The 16989-nt window shown below is 42.3% G+C and overlaps 1 protein-coding gene across 1 annotated transcript in view; it reads right to left on the bottom strand.

Annotated features, from left to right (window-relative positions):
- Positions 1 to 16989, bottom strand: part of sez6b (seizure related 6 homolog b) — a 901253-nt gene that overhangs the window by 181059 nt on the left and 703205 nt on the right. The window contains exons 7-8 of the mRNA XM_070858015.1: positions 6582 to 6750; positions 4449 to 4615 (exon numbers count right to left, since the gene is read on the bottom strand). Coding sequence (XP_070714116.1) covers positions 4449 to 4615; positions 6582 to 6750 — 336 coding nt within the window. The remainder of the gene's footprint in view (positions 1 to 4448; positions 4616 to 6581; positions 6751 to 16989) is intronic.

The raw sequence follows: 16989 nt of genomic DNA, 5'->3' as shown, positions 1-16989 counted from the left end.
AAAGGACTACAGTCTTCACAGTTTAAGTACCATACCTCTGCCTCATGGAGTCATTAACAAGGTGCCTACATATATAATACATAGCACTTCTCATGTACTCAGGATAACTCAACGCACTTTCCAGCCATTGAATTCTATTTTTTTAAACATGTAATCCATGTTGTTTTTGTGGGAAAGCACAAGATTTCTGTGTAGCGAGATCGTGTAAACAACAATGAGGTGTGTGAATCGGTTTAGGTGATGTTAACTGAGGGGTCCACCATCTGGCTAGGTCACCATCTGAAACACAGCACCTCCAACAAAGCAGCACTCTTCCAGTACTGCACTGTCTGGATTATGTACTCAAGTCCTGAAATGGGACTTGAAGCCACAACCTCTGACTCAGGAACATGAGTACTTCCAACAGAATCAAACCAGCATCACAATGAAGAAATTGCTTTCACCAAATCGTGAATTAGCATGCAAATGAAAAATGTTTGTCAAACATTTTTTCCATTCTGTAAAATAGATATTGTTTACTGAAACATTTACTGTGTGGATCACAGTACAAAAGAATATGCAATTATGGCACATGGATTAAATAGAAGATATCACATGAACTTATTTTGTTCCTATAATTTTATTTCCTGTTGTAATAGACTCTAAATTACTTTAATTGACAAAGAGTACATTATTTTGTGTAGTTAATTTACTACAGTAAAAAACATCTAATAATCTGAGACATGCACAATGTAAAGTAATTGCTTCAGTGAACTACAATACTCCCTCGCACTCTGCGATACTCTACAACCTCTGTTGTATGAGGTATTGTTTACATCTGTCTCGAACAATGCAATGCTCACTTCTGAGTAAAGAAAGACTTGCATTTATATAGCGCCTTTCACGACCGCCGGACGTCTCAAGCGCTTTACAACCAATTAAGTACTTTTGGAGTGTCATCACTGTTGTAATGTGGGAAACACAACAGCCCATTTGCACACAGCAAGCTCCCAAAAACAGCAATGTGATAATGACCAGACAATCTGTTTTTGTTATGTTGATTGAAGGATAAATATTGGCCGGGACACCAGGGATAACTGATGCACTCTCGTTCGGTCTTATAGAAAGGACTTAGTGTATTTAGCAACATTTTCAGGAAGCTTTGCATGTCCTCTAGTTGTGGCTAATCGCATGTTTTACAAACCAACTGATACCAGTTCATATTGGAATTAATTCTACCAACATCTCCAGGCAAAACTGCTCCCTATCATCAGAGTGTTGTTAATTTATACATAGTGTAGAAGGCTGTAGAATTTCTCAGCATATAATTATTAATAAACTATTACTTGTGGGCTTACTTCAATAATCTCAACTGTATAGCTAAGCTAGCTGTATAGCACACAGGTTGCAAAGCATAAGCAATGCAACAGCACATACAGATCAGGTTTTTTGAAGAGACAAAATAGCTGGAGGGGGATTGAAAATGAGCCCAGATTGTCTTTGTCAACATAGCCTAACATGTAGCCGACAGGGCTCTTTGAGACTGAATTCACTTCAATCATCTCTGCAAGGCATACATGGACATATCACTTCCTCTTTCTTTGTTTTGAAACCGGAGAAGGACCACTCCATTTCCTTATATTTGATTAATTTGCGTATCCTTGAACCAGCTGGTTCCCTTTGTGAATCTCAAAGGGCCCCGAACATTTATTGCCGGAGGTGCAACCAGAGATTTTGAGCTCTTTAATTAAGATTCTTTCTAAATATTGATAGCTTCTTGGTTGCGGTGTGCTGAGCTCTATGTCCATCAAGGATTCCATTGCAAGAGGTGCTGAAAGCTATTCCTAGTTCCCATCAATGAATCCATTTCTATTTCCATTGTGGAATAGGACCTACAGCATGGATTCCTACAATAACCCACCCGCCAATCATATTTCACCAGCATACGAACCTGCAGTGGCCAAAGGTAATGCCTCAAGCCATTCTCAGCAGAAAAACATCTTTACTAATAGTCCCGCCTGAAGCAAGTTTGAGGTAAACATTCTTAACATTGCTTTTCAAATCACTTCCATTTCTTTCCAGAGCTCCATTTCTCCTTGGAATTCCCTGAGTCACAGATGCTAGCTTTATGATAAATAACTCAGCCTACAAATGAAGCCCATTCCCCTGCACATAACGTTGTGGATTATTTGTACTTCATTTGATAATATTTCTGTTGTGCTTTTGTAATTTTTATTTAATTTTAATATGTAGTGTTCATAGGGAACGAACAAATTCAAGGAAGATCTAATTTCATAGTTGCCGTTTGTCATCCGTGAATACTAGATCAACTTAAATAAATCCCTGACAATAAGTGGGCACGAAACTCCCAATTTTAATGGAACATAGGAGGACGCTCCTTTATCTTGTGTAATTAATGATTCACTAATGAAATCGCAGGAGCACCTGGCTTGGAATATGAATTTATCAATGTGCCAGTAATTAGAGAAAAAGCTAAAAGAGCAGTTTGACCCCAAAAGTGTCAAGCGACATACATCAGCGAATTGCTCTGGGGAGGGTGCTGTACTTCAAAAAAAAAGAATATAAGGCCCAGAATTCAGGGAATATAAGGTACAGGAACGAGAAAAGGATGTTCAGGTTTGTCAAACTTGATTAGTCGATCACCTTCACATGCAGGGCCTGTGCACATTCCTATGAAAGAATCTCACTAATAATGTGCAATACCCAATGTGAGTTGGGTTTTGAATTATTTAGTAATACTGCCCACAGTACTAACAACTGGGTTAAAGTATGCCCATGCTTAATCATGGTTCTCAATGAATATAGTCACCAGACCACACAACACTACTGAGAAAACATTAAGATACTTATTCTGGCTAACAGGAATTTAAGTTGTGAGGAAATGATAAGCAAGTTTGGCTTGTTTTCTTTGGAAAAGAGGAACCTAGAGATGATCTCATTGAAATTTTCAAGATTATGAAGGGAATGGACAAAAATGGATCCAGGTCAACTGACAAGGTGAAGGTTTCAAGAGACAAGAATTCAAAATGAGGAAGCTCGGTGTAAGAAGGGAGGTCAGGTTGAATGTTTTCGTCCAAAGGAATTAGAGTCCATGAAATAAATGACCAAGTAAAACCATTGAAAGAGCATGTATAAATGGGACCGAGAGCGAATTGGATACATTTTTGTAGAGCAAAGGGATTGAAGGATATGGTAAGAAGTGTATTGATTTATGAAAACGGGACATACTTGCTGGAATAAATGGCCATTACCTGTTCCTAAAATTTGAAGTAGAGAAGATCTTTCCACTTTTTAAAAATCTCATATGGCTGTGAAGCGCCTTGGGATGTTACACTACGTTAAAGGCGCTATATAAATACAAGTTGTTGTTATGGAGGGAAACCAAATTTAGGGCTATAACTTTAAGATAATCACAAATGTTGCCCTATTTTTTAAGGGAGTGGGGGGGGGGGTGCAGTCCCTTTAACAGGTTGCGCAGTCCATTCAAAGTTTCACACTGGATTAAATGGTTAAATTAGTGGGCAAAAGAAGTTCATAACAGAGGTGTTGATGTGATTTTGGACAATACTGCACAGCATGATTTCAACTCAGATGAGACAGTGAAACAAATGTGTGAATAAAATGGGGGAAATGAAAGAGAGAATATCGCAGAACAGGAGAGACAAAAATGACAGATTTCTAGTTGCCGGCCTGAAGTTGGGATTTGGAGCTTGAGTTCAGTGATAATATCAATTTAAAAAGTTCCCAGTTTCCTTCCTGCAGCCTGAACCGATGTCAACTTTTGTGAAATGAAATGACAGCACAGGACTCAAATCCAGAAAGCCTGTGGAAGGTTCAGGCCCATGGGGAAGTTAGTGGAAACTTTTTAATGGATTATTTTGTTACTGACACAAAGTTCAAATTCTGAACTTCATGTCAGCGACTGGAAATCATTTGAAAACACTGCAATTTCTTGTCTGTAGTGGGTGAATAAATGCATTTCTGCTGAAGTGACCCAAACCAAATTGAGCTGGCAAAGGCTGAGACGTGGCTCTGCTCAACTAAATCCCTGGAAGCTGGGTGAGTTTGAAGTTCAGTTCAGTGCTTAATATCAGTATTTTCTAGCATCCACTATAGATGTCTGTCACTGCACTAAATACTGTGGATGCAGAATGTAACAATTATAGGGTAGACTTGAAGACTAAACCACGTTAGGTTAACACCCCAAGACAAAACTCAGCTTTTAAAGCACTTATTTTTGTTTATCCTCCCTGCTTGACAAATTATTACTCTTTAAGTCCTGTACAGAAAGGATGTACTCCCAATGCCTTAAGACATGCCTGAACACCAAAGCTTTTTTTTTGTAGAAAAATCTCGATTTTTCCTCTTCTCTGTTTAAAAAAAAAACAAGCCTAGCCCTTTGAAATTAAAAGCATTTACAAAAGACCTTTCACGATCTGAATTGTTACCTTCATATCTTAAAGCCAGCCCAGTAGATGTACCAGAGCTGTCTGTGGTCAATTCAATGAAAAAATGTTGAGTCTCACTGACAATGCCTTCAATGGGCAGATATTCCACTTCATAGGAGTCGTAAACTGGAGGCGCATCAATGCTGTTCCCATTCCGAATTATGAGCCTGGTAAACAGAAAATAACTTTTCAAACAAGCACTCGAATTTCTGTTGCAAATTGCAGTTGACATTGTTGACAACGAACAATTGAGCTGTGTTTTTCATACTGTATAAATGTATTTTATTGTTCAATGTAAATAAGGGACATAAATTATTTTAATTCGAGAAGGAATGTGCTAGATTAGGAGCAATTTAGGAGCTGAACTAATCTCCTTGTTGGTGTTGTCAGTGGTATTTGTAATGTTTGCACCTGTGAATACACTGTTGAGTTGGGAGTGGCTTAGCCAGTCGCGTGATGGTCACAAGACTCAATAAAACTCCAGCCAGTTGGGTTCGGGGGATCCACGATGAGGCAGGTGGTTGAGAGCCTGGTGGATGAAAGGTTACTGCACAAGATAAAAGTTTATGTGGTTGGGGGAATATATTAGCATGGATAAAGGATTGGCTAACTAACAGAAAACAGAGTGTCAGGATAAATGGGTCATTTTACGGCTGGCAAACAGTAACTAGTGGGGTGCTGCAGGGATCAGTGCTGGGGCCTCAACTATTTACAATCTATATTAATGATTTGGATGAAGGGACTGAGTGTAATGTAGCCAAGTTTGCTGATGATACAAGGATGGGTGGGAAAGCAAATTGTGAGGAGAACACAAAAAATCTGCAAAGGGATATAGACAGGCTAAGTGAGTGGGCAAAAATTTGGCAGATGGAGTATAGTGTGGGAAAATGTGAGGTTATCCACTTTGGCAGAAAAAAATAGAAAAGCAAATTATAATTTAAATGGAGAAAAATTGCAAAATGCTGCAGTACAGAGGGACCTGGGGGGTCCTTGTGCATGAAACACAAAAAGTTAGTATGCAGGTACAGCAAGTAATCAGGAAGGCAAATGGAATGTTGGCCTTTATTGCAAGGGGGATAGAGTATAAAAGTAGATACATCCTGCTACAACTGTACAGGATATTGGTGAAGCCACACCTAGAGTATTGTGTACAGTTTTGGTCTCCGTAGTTAAGGAAGGATATATTTGCATTGGAGGCTGTTCAGAGAAGGTTCACTAGGTTGATTCCGGAGGTGAAGGGGTTGACTTACGAAGATAGGTTGAGTAGGTTGGGCCTATATTCATTGGAGTTCAGAAGAATGAGAGGTAATCTTATTGAAACATAAGATAATGAGGAGGCACGACAAGGTGGATGCAGAGAGGATATTTCCACATAGGGGAAACTAAAACTAGGGGACATAGTCTCAGAAGAAGGGGCCGCCCATTTAAAACTGAGATGAGGAGGGATTATTTCTCTCAGAGGGTTGTAAATCTGTGGAATTCTCTGCCCCAGAGAGCTGTGGCAGCTAGGTCATTGAATATATTTAAGGCGGAGATAGACAGATTTGAGTGGTAAGGGAATAAAGGGCTATGGGGAACGGGCAGGAAAGTGGAGCTGAGTTTATGATCAGATCAGCCACGATCTTATTGAATGGCGGAGCAGTTCTTATGCTCTTATGAACTGGTAATGTGTAGTGCGATTGTTAACCCTTTGCTAATAAGTCAACTAGTTCTTAATAGCAATGTGTTGCTATGAATTCTTATGTAAAAAACCCATGAAGCAAATAGATTATAGTATTCATATTAAAGCCTGCTCAAAACCTCAAATCTCTTCTCACAGTCAGTCCATAAGTTCTTTTCTAGAAGGAAGTTGTGAAACTCAGATGTCAAAGCTCACTAACATACTTATCCGTGTTGAGATACTTTAAAACACGGCTTTGTACACCACCTTTATAGATTTGTAACACCCTATTGGTTCGTTGACTTACTGAAAGCTGCCGCAGTCATGGGGCTCGATTCACCCTCCATTTGTGGTTAACAGGCAGAAAATCCAGCACATGGATACTTCAGAATAGCTATCTGTTTACACAGCCGAGTCTAAGCTGTTTTGCAGGCAAGGAAAGAGTGAGGATTTACATTTACTGCAGAAATTACCTGTCATCATCCTCAGCCAATGCAACCTTCTCAAAGTGCAGGTGTAGCTTCTGTCCTTCCGGAGCTTCAATCAACCAGTAGCAGGTCAGATTGTTGCTATAGTTACCCGGAAAATTGGGCGATATGATGCGGCCTACAGTTGCATTTCTAATCAACCCCCCGCAGGTAGCTGCAAGAGAAAGTTGACAGATTCAGTAACCGCCCCTCGACTGGAAGAGTGCAATGAGGAACAGCATCCAAAACACTTATCTTCCCCTTTGCTCCGTTTGCAATAAAATGTTAATGTGGCCTTGGAGGGTCTGTGGTAAAGGAGTGCTGAGTTGGCACCTTTAATATTTCTTCACTACTTCACAAGCAATTGTAATATTTTACTATGATTTCACAAAGTTCATGAAACTTTATTATATAAAGTTAAATTCTAAGACAGTGCTGGCATTGTCCAATATATATAATATATATATCTATATTACACTGTCAGTTGTGACTCAGTGGGTAGCACTCTCGCCTCTGAGTCAGAAGTTGTGGGTTCAAGTCCCACTCCAGGGACTTGAGCACATAAATCTTGGCTGACACTCCAGTGCAGTACTATCGGAGGTGCCGTCTTTTGGATGAGACGTTAAACTGAGATCCCGTCTGCTCTCTCAGGTGGACGTAAAAGATCCTATAGCACTATTTCAAAGAAGAGTAGGGGTGTTTTCCCCGGTGTCCTGGGCAATATTTATCCCTCAATCAACATAACAAAACAGATTATCTGGTCATTATCACATTGCTGTTTGTCAGAGCTTGCTGTGCACAAATCAGCTGCCACATTACAACAGTAACTACGCTCTAAATGTACTTCATTAGCTGTAAAGTGGTTTGAGATGTCCGGTAATCGTGAATATATATATACATACCTATTATATATATATAGATCTTACAAATATTGGGCAATGCCACCACTGTTGTGGTAATCTCTGCTGAGATGGGTGTGATACCAGAATGCAGGCTTGATGATGTGAACGCTTGCTAATTCTGTATGGAAACATTTGTGAGGTCGCAAAAGCCACGGGCCACGTTAATGGAAAAAGCAATCATGCATTTTTCCATCAAGGGGCAGAAAGTATAGTTCAGCATTAAAAGGGTGATTGCCCTCCATTCCAATGGCCCGAGAGCAGCGCTGTGTTGGATTTCATTTCATCTCGAGATAACAGACGTTTCTTTGCATTCCTTGGAAAAGAACAATTAAAGGCTGTACCTACATCGAAGGATTCAAGAAACAAATTAAATCCTTGCCTGAGGGAATGAAGAGGTAAGGCTGAAGAATAACTTCACATGAGATACATTTGTGACAACTGGGTTTCAATGTTCTGCTGGTCAGAGGTTGACATCTATTCTGAAAATTATAGTTGAAATTTTATACAACTATTAAGATTACATTTAATGAAGAGGATTATTACAGCAAATTAAGAACAAATAGAAAAACAATGGATACCATGGCACAATTACAAAGCAATAAATAAAAATGAAAGAAAATATGGTATAACAGCGGGCCATTCATCTTATCAAGCCTGTTCCACAGACTTTGTCTCATTTATTCCGTGGTGGAATGCACACAAGCCATTTATTCTTCTTACAAGCATTCTGCAAACTTTATCCCAAACCCCTCCCAAAAGTAAATGGAGCAGAATGCCACCAGATGTACTTAGCTTTACATCCTATATTACATGACCTTAACTAGTTGATTGGATGAAGTTCATACTTAAAGCTTGTCATTTATAACCATCAGCTGAGCCCTGAGGTGAGATTTCAGGCTTGAAATCACTCCAAGGCATCTAGTCTTTCATAAATACTAGTATGCACTTATTCACCCATGAGCTGAACTGAGCTTCATTCCCCTTATCCTTTATTATGATTGCTTTCTTCCATCAGAACCATATTGCCTTCACCTCTCCCCCACTATTGTAAAAACTCGCATCCGTGGTCTTTATCACCTCACAGCTAGACTTCTCTAATATTCTCCTAGACAGCCTCTTTGCCTCAACCCTCCTTAAATTGTAATTTGTATAGAATGTCTCCTCATCGTAGAGCATTTTGATATGACTTCCTGCAAAGATGCTATTTAAATATAATTTGTTGTTGATCTATTATTTATAACAATAGAGAAAATAAATCATGTTAATGCATAACACACTTCTTATCTAAGATGGCACAGCATGATTTCTGTGCTACAATATTAGATTTTTTTTAATTTATCAAGTACTGATTATTAAGTTATGAATTTGCCATAATTATGAAAGAAAAAGGAAGACTTGCATTTATATAGCGTCTTTCACAACCTCAGGATGTCCCAAAGCGCTTTACGGCAAATTAAGTACTTTTTGAAGCAGCAATGTGATAATGACCAGATAATCTGTTTCTGTTATGGTGATTGAGGGATAAATATTGGCCAGGACACCTGTTAAAAATGAGGGATACCTAAAAATAATACTGTGTTTAAATGATAGCATGTTTCTGCTCGAGACAAGTAAAGGATAAATGTATAAGTTATGTTTTACCTGGGACTGCTTAAATTTTGTTTTCCTAGGAAGACTTGCATTAGAATTGAGACAGTATTTTTAATGGATTAGATTAGAGAATGCATGACATTCCACATGGGGGCCCACAGCATAATATGGCCTTGTCTGTCATCTGTAAGTTTAGGATTTTTGACAGTCTTTAATTTGGCCAATGAAGACCCAACCTAATAACCATATTATAATACTAAGTGGGGTTTGTTTGACAGAACTGCTTGCGAAGATAATTAAAAGTTAATTAATATAAAAGACATAGGGCTAGAACCACCAGCTTTGAGCTTATCGCCCCAAAATGGGCGTTATTTCCGGCGTGGGTGTTAGAAAAGGGTTTTCAGATTGCCGGCTTCTCGCCCATTCTCAAAACAACTAGTTTCCATTTTTGAAAATGGGCATTACCGCGAGTGATATCAAATGGGCGGGAGCATAAAATTTTTTTGACCTTCTGCCGTAAAGCATGACCATCCTTAGCAACGGCATGGAAATGCTCGATTCCCGCGATTCTGGAGGTCAAGGGTCATCATGACATGCACAGAAGAGGAGACAGAGAGAGAGGGAGCTCAGAGGGACTGAAGGTGTGTCTGGGTCTGGTGTGGCTGCTTTGAGAGGAAGAAGGGAGACTGTAGAGCTTCACAGCAAGTAGGCAAATAAAAAGTAGCTGTTACCAGCCACATATTTGACCGAATTTGGCCTATCATGGAGAGAGAGGAGGAGGCATCACAGCACGCTGTGGAGACTGACGCTGGAGAGAGCAGAGAGCTAGGAGAGGAGCACATTGGAGGGCATAAAAAAGCAGGACATTCTCGGACGAGGCAAATGCCTACCTCCTGCAGGAGGATGAGTTACGCTGGGGTGATTTGACACAGGGAAGGCGTGGGAAGCCCACCCCACCAGAAGATATGGACCGAGATAGCAGAGGTGGTCTCGTAGGTGACCAACGAGATGCGTGAGGGCAACCAATGCCGCAAACGATGGAACGACCTTGTGAGATCTGCAAGAGTAAGTATTACATTGATTTACATGTACTTATGTATTTATATAATTTGATTTGTAACAGTCATGAGTGACTATCATCAGATTTGAGGTCTTTCACTTTTACCGGGAATGTTTTACTCAAAGCTTGCGGTCACGGTGCACGTCTTTAGGTAAAGAAGGATAATTTTCATAATAATGATGATTACGTCTGTCGGTTATGTGTTGTATCAGTGTCTGTGACAGTACCTAACAATGATATCACGCAATGATCTCATGCCATGTCGTCCTGTCCCCTTTTACAGAAGAAGCTATCTAAGATGAGGTCCGTGCCGAGCCGAATGGGTGGGGGGCCACCAGTCCCCAGCGACATCACTGACATGGAGGAGCGTGTGCTTGCACTTGTGGGGAAGCACCCCCAGACAGCCACGGACGTATCTGCAGACCTTGAAGTGATGCCATGTGAGTAAAGCTTACACCATTGCGTAATGTAAAGTCATTAGATGCCACACCCACTCATATCCGAACAATCATATATGATAGGCGATTTCTAAAATTGTCATAGAAATAATGATAGCCTAATGAAAATCATTGGGATGCAAATGTGTTGATGGTCATGAAATGTGATGTCTGCAATGATTTTGAGAGCGGTGGTGCTTTTGTCGTGCATATGCTATGTGTAGCGCTGGACTCATCTTGTGACCCTAGCACCCCCTTCTCCTCCAATAACCTCATTTGTGTTTTTCAGCTCAGCCAACAGCGCGTCCCAAGGTAAGACCAGAAAGGCCAGAAGGTGGAGGCGTGGGGCAGGAGTCGATGGACGATCCTACATCTGGTGCTGAGGAGCTCCGATTCTCGCCCGTCAATCGCTGGGTCTGTTCTCCATGGATGAGAGCACGGATTTCGAGGAACCTGCATCGCCACGCTCCAGAAACCACTCCACCCCAAGGCCATCTAGTGGTCCTCTGGTCATTCCTGCCTCCACTCTGGAGGTACCGGCCCCAAACACCTCGCCACAGGGCACCCTGTTTTTCCCCAGGACGGCGCCGACCCCGCGGAGGTCCAGTGGTCGCGGCAGGTCTGTTCCATGAATGCCACATGACAGCGGAGAGATAGTACAGTTGTCCAGGAGGACTGTAGACATTGGTGACCAGCTCATCGAAGCATTGGGGGGGGAATATCCCGTGGATGGCGGAAACCCTCGATGCGATAGCCAGAAACACTGCTGCCACAAGTCTCCCAGTGGTCCCCGAGCGCGGCACTCCACCCCTGGGTTCCGCACCACCACTGCGAACAACAGATAAGAGCAAGGACCAAGATCCTGCTTCTGCATCAGAGAATGTTGCCCCTCGACATCCCCCGCTCCCGTACCCATGCAACGACCGCATCTGCCTTCATCCCTCCCAATGAGCCTGAGAAGCTCCTCGGCCAGGTGCCGTGGAGCGAGGAGGGTTAGGAGTAGAGGTGGGGAGAAGAAGGGGAGGGGGGGGAAGGTGAGTGAGGTGCATGTCCGCAGGTGATGGCTCTGTTATATCTCCATCTGGGTGTATGCAATTTGTTGTAATGTATGGGGGCTGGGGACCATGCTCCTGCTTTGCCTTTGTATTCTGTGTTGCTGGACATGTTGAACATGTGATTGATGTCAATGGTGGAAAAAGTGGGGTGTGGGCAGGTGTTGGGTGTTATTGCCTGTGATACTTATGATTTCAGACCAATGTTGTTATAACATTTTTGTTACTGACCATAATCTTGTTGCGCATTGTTTCAGATAGCCGCACCATTAAACACTGTTGATTCCTTCACATGAAAGGGTTAAAAACAACTTCACATCAATCAACGTAAACTTTAACTGGCACCAAGCTGATGCGCACCATTGATACCTGAGCTGCACACACACAGCAGTGCGTCAGCGTTGTCACTCACATCAACACTCTTTCAGGCAAATCGTTCTGATCTCGGCTCCTCACATAAGAGTGGGATTTTAAAAATGCCAGCCACACCGCTTACGTTCGTTCAGAACAATTCCACTTTTTGTGGGTGTTTTTTTGGGTGTGTGATATTGTGGGCGATGTGTGCGAGGTGGCGATCTCCTGGGCATTAGTTTTGCCAAATGTGCTCTTTACGATAAAAAAAAGTGGGTGGGTGGTATTATTGAATTTCGGCTTGAATTCCGTAGGGAAAGTAACACTGGGCGATATTATGGGTGTTGATTTCGTCCATTCTGATAATTTCACCCCAAAATGTGGGCGGGCGGTATTATTTTTTCCCAGCGTTAACCACATGGGGAAAGTAACGCTTGGTGATAAGTTTTCTAAAAATGCCCGTCAGTTTCCATTCTGTGCCAAAATGGGCGATATATAGGCGTTATACGTCATTTCAGCAGTAAAATTGGTGTTAAGTGGGTGTTGAGCATGCAAAAAAAGTGGAGGTTCTGACCCATAGAATAGAAGGGTATCCACGATGACCAGCTGGAGTGAGACAGCTCGAACACAGGACCTTTGATTTAATGACCCAAGGTTGCGCCTGAGACATGCACTAGCTGAACCAGGGAGGAGAAGGCAGGATGAGATAAAAGACTATAGCTTTGGGGGGACAGGGCCGGTCGAGATAAGAGGGTTCAGGTGGATGGATTGGCCTTCAAAACTATAAATAAGAAAAGATGTGCAATGGTGTGTCTTCATCGCCAAGTTTAGACAAAGAAGTCGACATCCCATTGGGTATTGAGTTTTTAGGGGAAACTCAATAAGCCAAAAGGTGTTGTCAATATCCCATTCCAGGCTCACCCCTAAAAACATAATAAAAGTAGCATCCTGAGGGCTTATCCCCACAGGCGGTGGATGTAAGAACTAAAAGTTGGACTGGTCAAACACTCTTTGAGAGTGATCTCATGCTCTACCGAAGGAGCCTCTAGATGAAAGGAAGAAAGGCTGCAAGCCAGAGAACTGCTCACATACGCCAGCCATTTGTCCGATTGAGATTGGTATCAGCTACTTGTCATGGTCGTATCTTTTTGCTGTATAACTAGATTAAACACAATATACCCACCATTAATGGTTTACAGTCGATCCTGATTATAAAAGTGACCAGAGATAGCCATAACTTATTTCTAACAAATGGACACTGGGGATAACTCCCCTGCTCTTCTTCGAAATAGAGCCATGGGATCTTTTACGTCCACCTGAGAGAGCAGACAGTGCTTTGTTTTAAATTCTCATCCGAAAGACAGCACCTACGACAATACAGCACTCCCTCAGTACTGCACTGGATTTTGGTGCCCAAGTCTCTGGAGTGGGACTTGAACCCACAACGTTCTGACTCAGAGGTGAGAGTGTGACCCACTGCGCCATGGCTGACATTGTTGCCATAGTTGTTTAACCTTTCATAGAAGCAACAAGCTTGATGGACTGATTGGCCATTCCTCTTATGCTCTTCCATAAAATAAGCTCCGAGTGAGTGTGGGACCACAGGGTCAGAGAGTGCTCACAGCTCAGCAAGCTGCTACACTGGACATCTCCAAGCACAGCTGGTATGGGAATTGTAAGATATAATATTTGCGTATTAGGAACTGCTGTGTTGAGCTGGGGCTTAGATAGAAATTACAACACATAAACAGACTCTTCAGCCCAGCCAGTCCAGGTTTATACACCATACAAGCAACAGTTCCAATCCAATATGCATGCCTTGTTCCCATATTCAGTTGTTCCCTTTTCCTTCAATTGTCTATGTAACTTATTCTTAAACACTGTCATGGTCTCTGCTTCAATCACCAACTCTGGTAGTTTGTTTCACAACCTCCCAACCCTCTGTGCAAAACGTACTGCTCTTATTCTGTGTCCTAAATCTCTTGCACTTAGTCTTGTATCTTGTATCCAAACCCACTCTTCCTAGACTCTTCAATCAGCCAAATCCCTCCATAATTTTAAACACTTCCAGCAAATCTCCCTTTAATTTCCTCTTTTTTATAATTACAAACAGTCCCAAATTATCACGGTCTTTGCATCATATTTCCGCATATCAGTATCCTTGCGAATATGTGTTGTACCCTCTATTACCTCATCATCCTTTCAATAGTGTGGAGTCAAAAACTGCACACAGTACTTCAACTGTGGCCTTACTAAGGCTTTATATAGATTCTTTATTACATCTCAACTTTTATTTTCTATACCTCTCGCCATAAAACCCAGTATTCTGCTTTTTTATGGCCTTATCCACTTGGGGTTTTGCTTTTAAAACATGAACCCCCAAATCCCTTCACTCTTCCACGTCACCCAGCTTTCCCCCAAAGCATAATTATTATTTTTATTTAATAAATCAAGATGTACCCCCTCATCACCATAGGCAGTCCCTCGAAGCGAGAATGACTTACTTCCACGCTAACAAGGAATGAGTTCACAGGTGTTTCAATGAAGGACCTAATATTCCAGATCCCGAACCACATGTTGAAGGGTGGAAGATGCCTGTGTGTGAATTTTTTTAACGTGTGATGGCCGTTGCACACCAGCCACCACACGGGCTTGACAGAGTAGGTCTTGGCCCAGTAGCAAGGATTAACCAAGACGACTGGAGACCAGCTCTGCTGCACGGACCGAGCGTACACAGATATCGCAGTGTGGGCTGGCCCGTGCTGCCCCTGGGCACTCGCCTCTTCTGGGCCCCAGACTCGCGCCTCTACTGGGCCCCGGTCACTGCCTTCTACAAACTCTTGCCGCTCCACAACGCCGCATTAAATTCCATCTGCTACTTTTTTGCCCTTTCCACCATGTTATCAGTATCCCCAGGCAGCTTCCTTTGGTCCTCAGAATTATTCACTATGCCTCCTACTTTAGTATCATTGGCAACTTTGGACACTACGCTCACTGGCTGTATGCCCAATTCATTGATGTACATAGTGAACAGAAGAGGTCCTAGAACAGAACCCAAAATGGTCCACGACACACTTCCAAACACTCTGCGAAAATTCCCCTAACTCCTGCAATCTGTTTCCTCCTTTCTAAGTTTTTCATCCAATTTGGTGCCCTCGCCTGATTCCATTTCCCTCAATTTTCTCCAATAGTCTCGATTGTGTGGCACCCTGTCAAAGACTTTCTGAAAGTCCATGTATACTGCTTCTACAGCATTTTCCCCATCCACCATATCTGTCACCTTCCCAAGGATCTCGATCAGTTTATGTCAAACACAATCTCCCTTTCTGAAATCGGCGCTTGAAGCAGACATTTGGGGCAGAGTGGAAAGAGCTGGATCTTTGCTTACTACCAGAGAAACATTCACCAGGTGAATATCCTCAGGACTGGAATATCGGGTCTTTTATTGAAACATCTGTGAACTCATCCCTTTTGGTGTGGAAGCAAGTCATCCTCGTTCGAGGGATCGCCTATGATGATGATGATCCTCAGTTAGATGAGCATTCACCAAAATATATCAATTTGAAAAAAAAACGTAGACTTGGATGGTGCCGGAGTTAAGACATTTGCAGACAGGAATATATATTCATGGAACAGAGGAAGATTTAAATGCTACTCCATTAGATATAGAGCACAGTGGTTCTCCCGTCAGCATAACCATTTGGAGGTCGGGTTTCTGTTTGTTTACGCTAGTCTGGGCGCAATCGACTGAGCCTGCGCAAAAGATAGGGGAATTTTAAATGTAAGTGAACTGTGCCCCAAATCATTTAGGCTCGTGTTATCTACGATCTTTTGCACTCGTTCAAGATTCAATTTGTCCGAATTAGACTCTGCCCACAAACCTGACCACACACGCGGGTCAAAATTGCAAAAAATCCGCTGGTTCAGGAAGACTCTTCTAACCGTGCTCATTTTCTTAGGTGTAACGACACTAGTAGGCACTTTAAAAAAAAATTCATATCAAAAAATATTTAATTTACTAAGAGACTGATTAGCATACACCAATGAAACTATTAAATGGTTCGGTAGAGTATTTTTTTGAAGTCATTGTCAGTGATTTTAAATCAGGTTGCTCCCAGGTGAAGAAGGGATACCCTTATTAAAAATGCTTCTTGTTGTAGGAAAATAGCATGATGGAAATTCAATCAAGAAAGATGTCGGGGAAATACTGATCTAGTTGCAGAACGCAGACAGGATACTGATCTAATTAACAAACTGCCATTGTCGCTATTTCTGAGGTAACGGCTCAAGAACGTGGAGTCAGGTGGGCAAACAAGGTAAATAAGCTAGACGTACTAAATGGATTGAAAGCAAGCCAAGAACCTTCGACTATCGATAGATACGCAACTATAATATAATCAAGGAGAAAGAATTTGAGTCGTGCCCTGGGGACCCCCCCCCCCCCAGGAACACATGGACAGGGACCAAGAAAGGTACAGGTTGAATCTCCCTTATCCAGAACTCCCTTATCCAGAACCACCCCTCGTTCAGAACCATTTCTGGCCACCTGGTGACGCATGCGCAGAACTCCGACATGAACAAATTGAAGTCCTTCCTTGCTGCCGACTTCTGCAATCGCTGGCCTGACCCCACGATCCAGCGCACTTTCTCACCCTCCCCCCTCGTCCATGATCTCTCTGCCGTAGTCCCTGCCCCAAGCCAGTCAGCCCCAATATCCCCTTGCTTAGTATCTGTACCATCCAATTTAACGTTACCACCACCCATCCGGAAAAATCCCTTATCCAGAACAGGCGAGGTCCCGAGGGTTCTGGATAAGGGAGGTTCAACCTGTATAAGAATGTAACCATTTCGGTATTCTGCAGAGAGCTCCCCCTCGAGCAGTTGACAGAGGCTCTCCGTGCATATGCTCGAGAAATAAAGACCTGATGTTGAATTAAGACCTACCCGACTCGACTCATTGGAAGAGCCAGAGGTGGTCTTGGTTGAAAAGCAACTGAGACAGCATTTCACCCAAATGAGGTC

Source organism: Pristiophorus japonicus, chromosome 16 (genome assembly GCF_044704955.1).
Source record: "Pristiophorus japonicus isolate sPriJap1 chromosome 16, sPriJap1.hap1, whole genome shotgun sequence".
Taxonomy (NCBI): domain Eukaryota; kingdom Metazoa; phylum Chordata; class Chondrichthyes; family Pristiophoridae; genus Pristiophorus; species Pristiophorus japonicus.
This window is presented reverse-complemented; position numbering and strand designations above follow the sequence as displayed.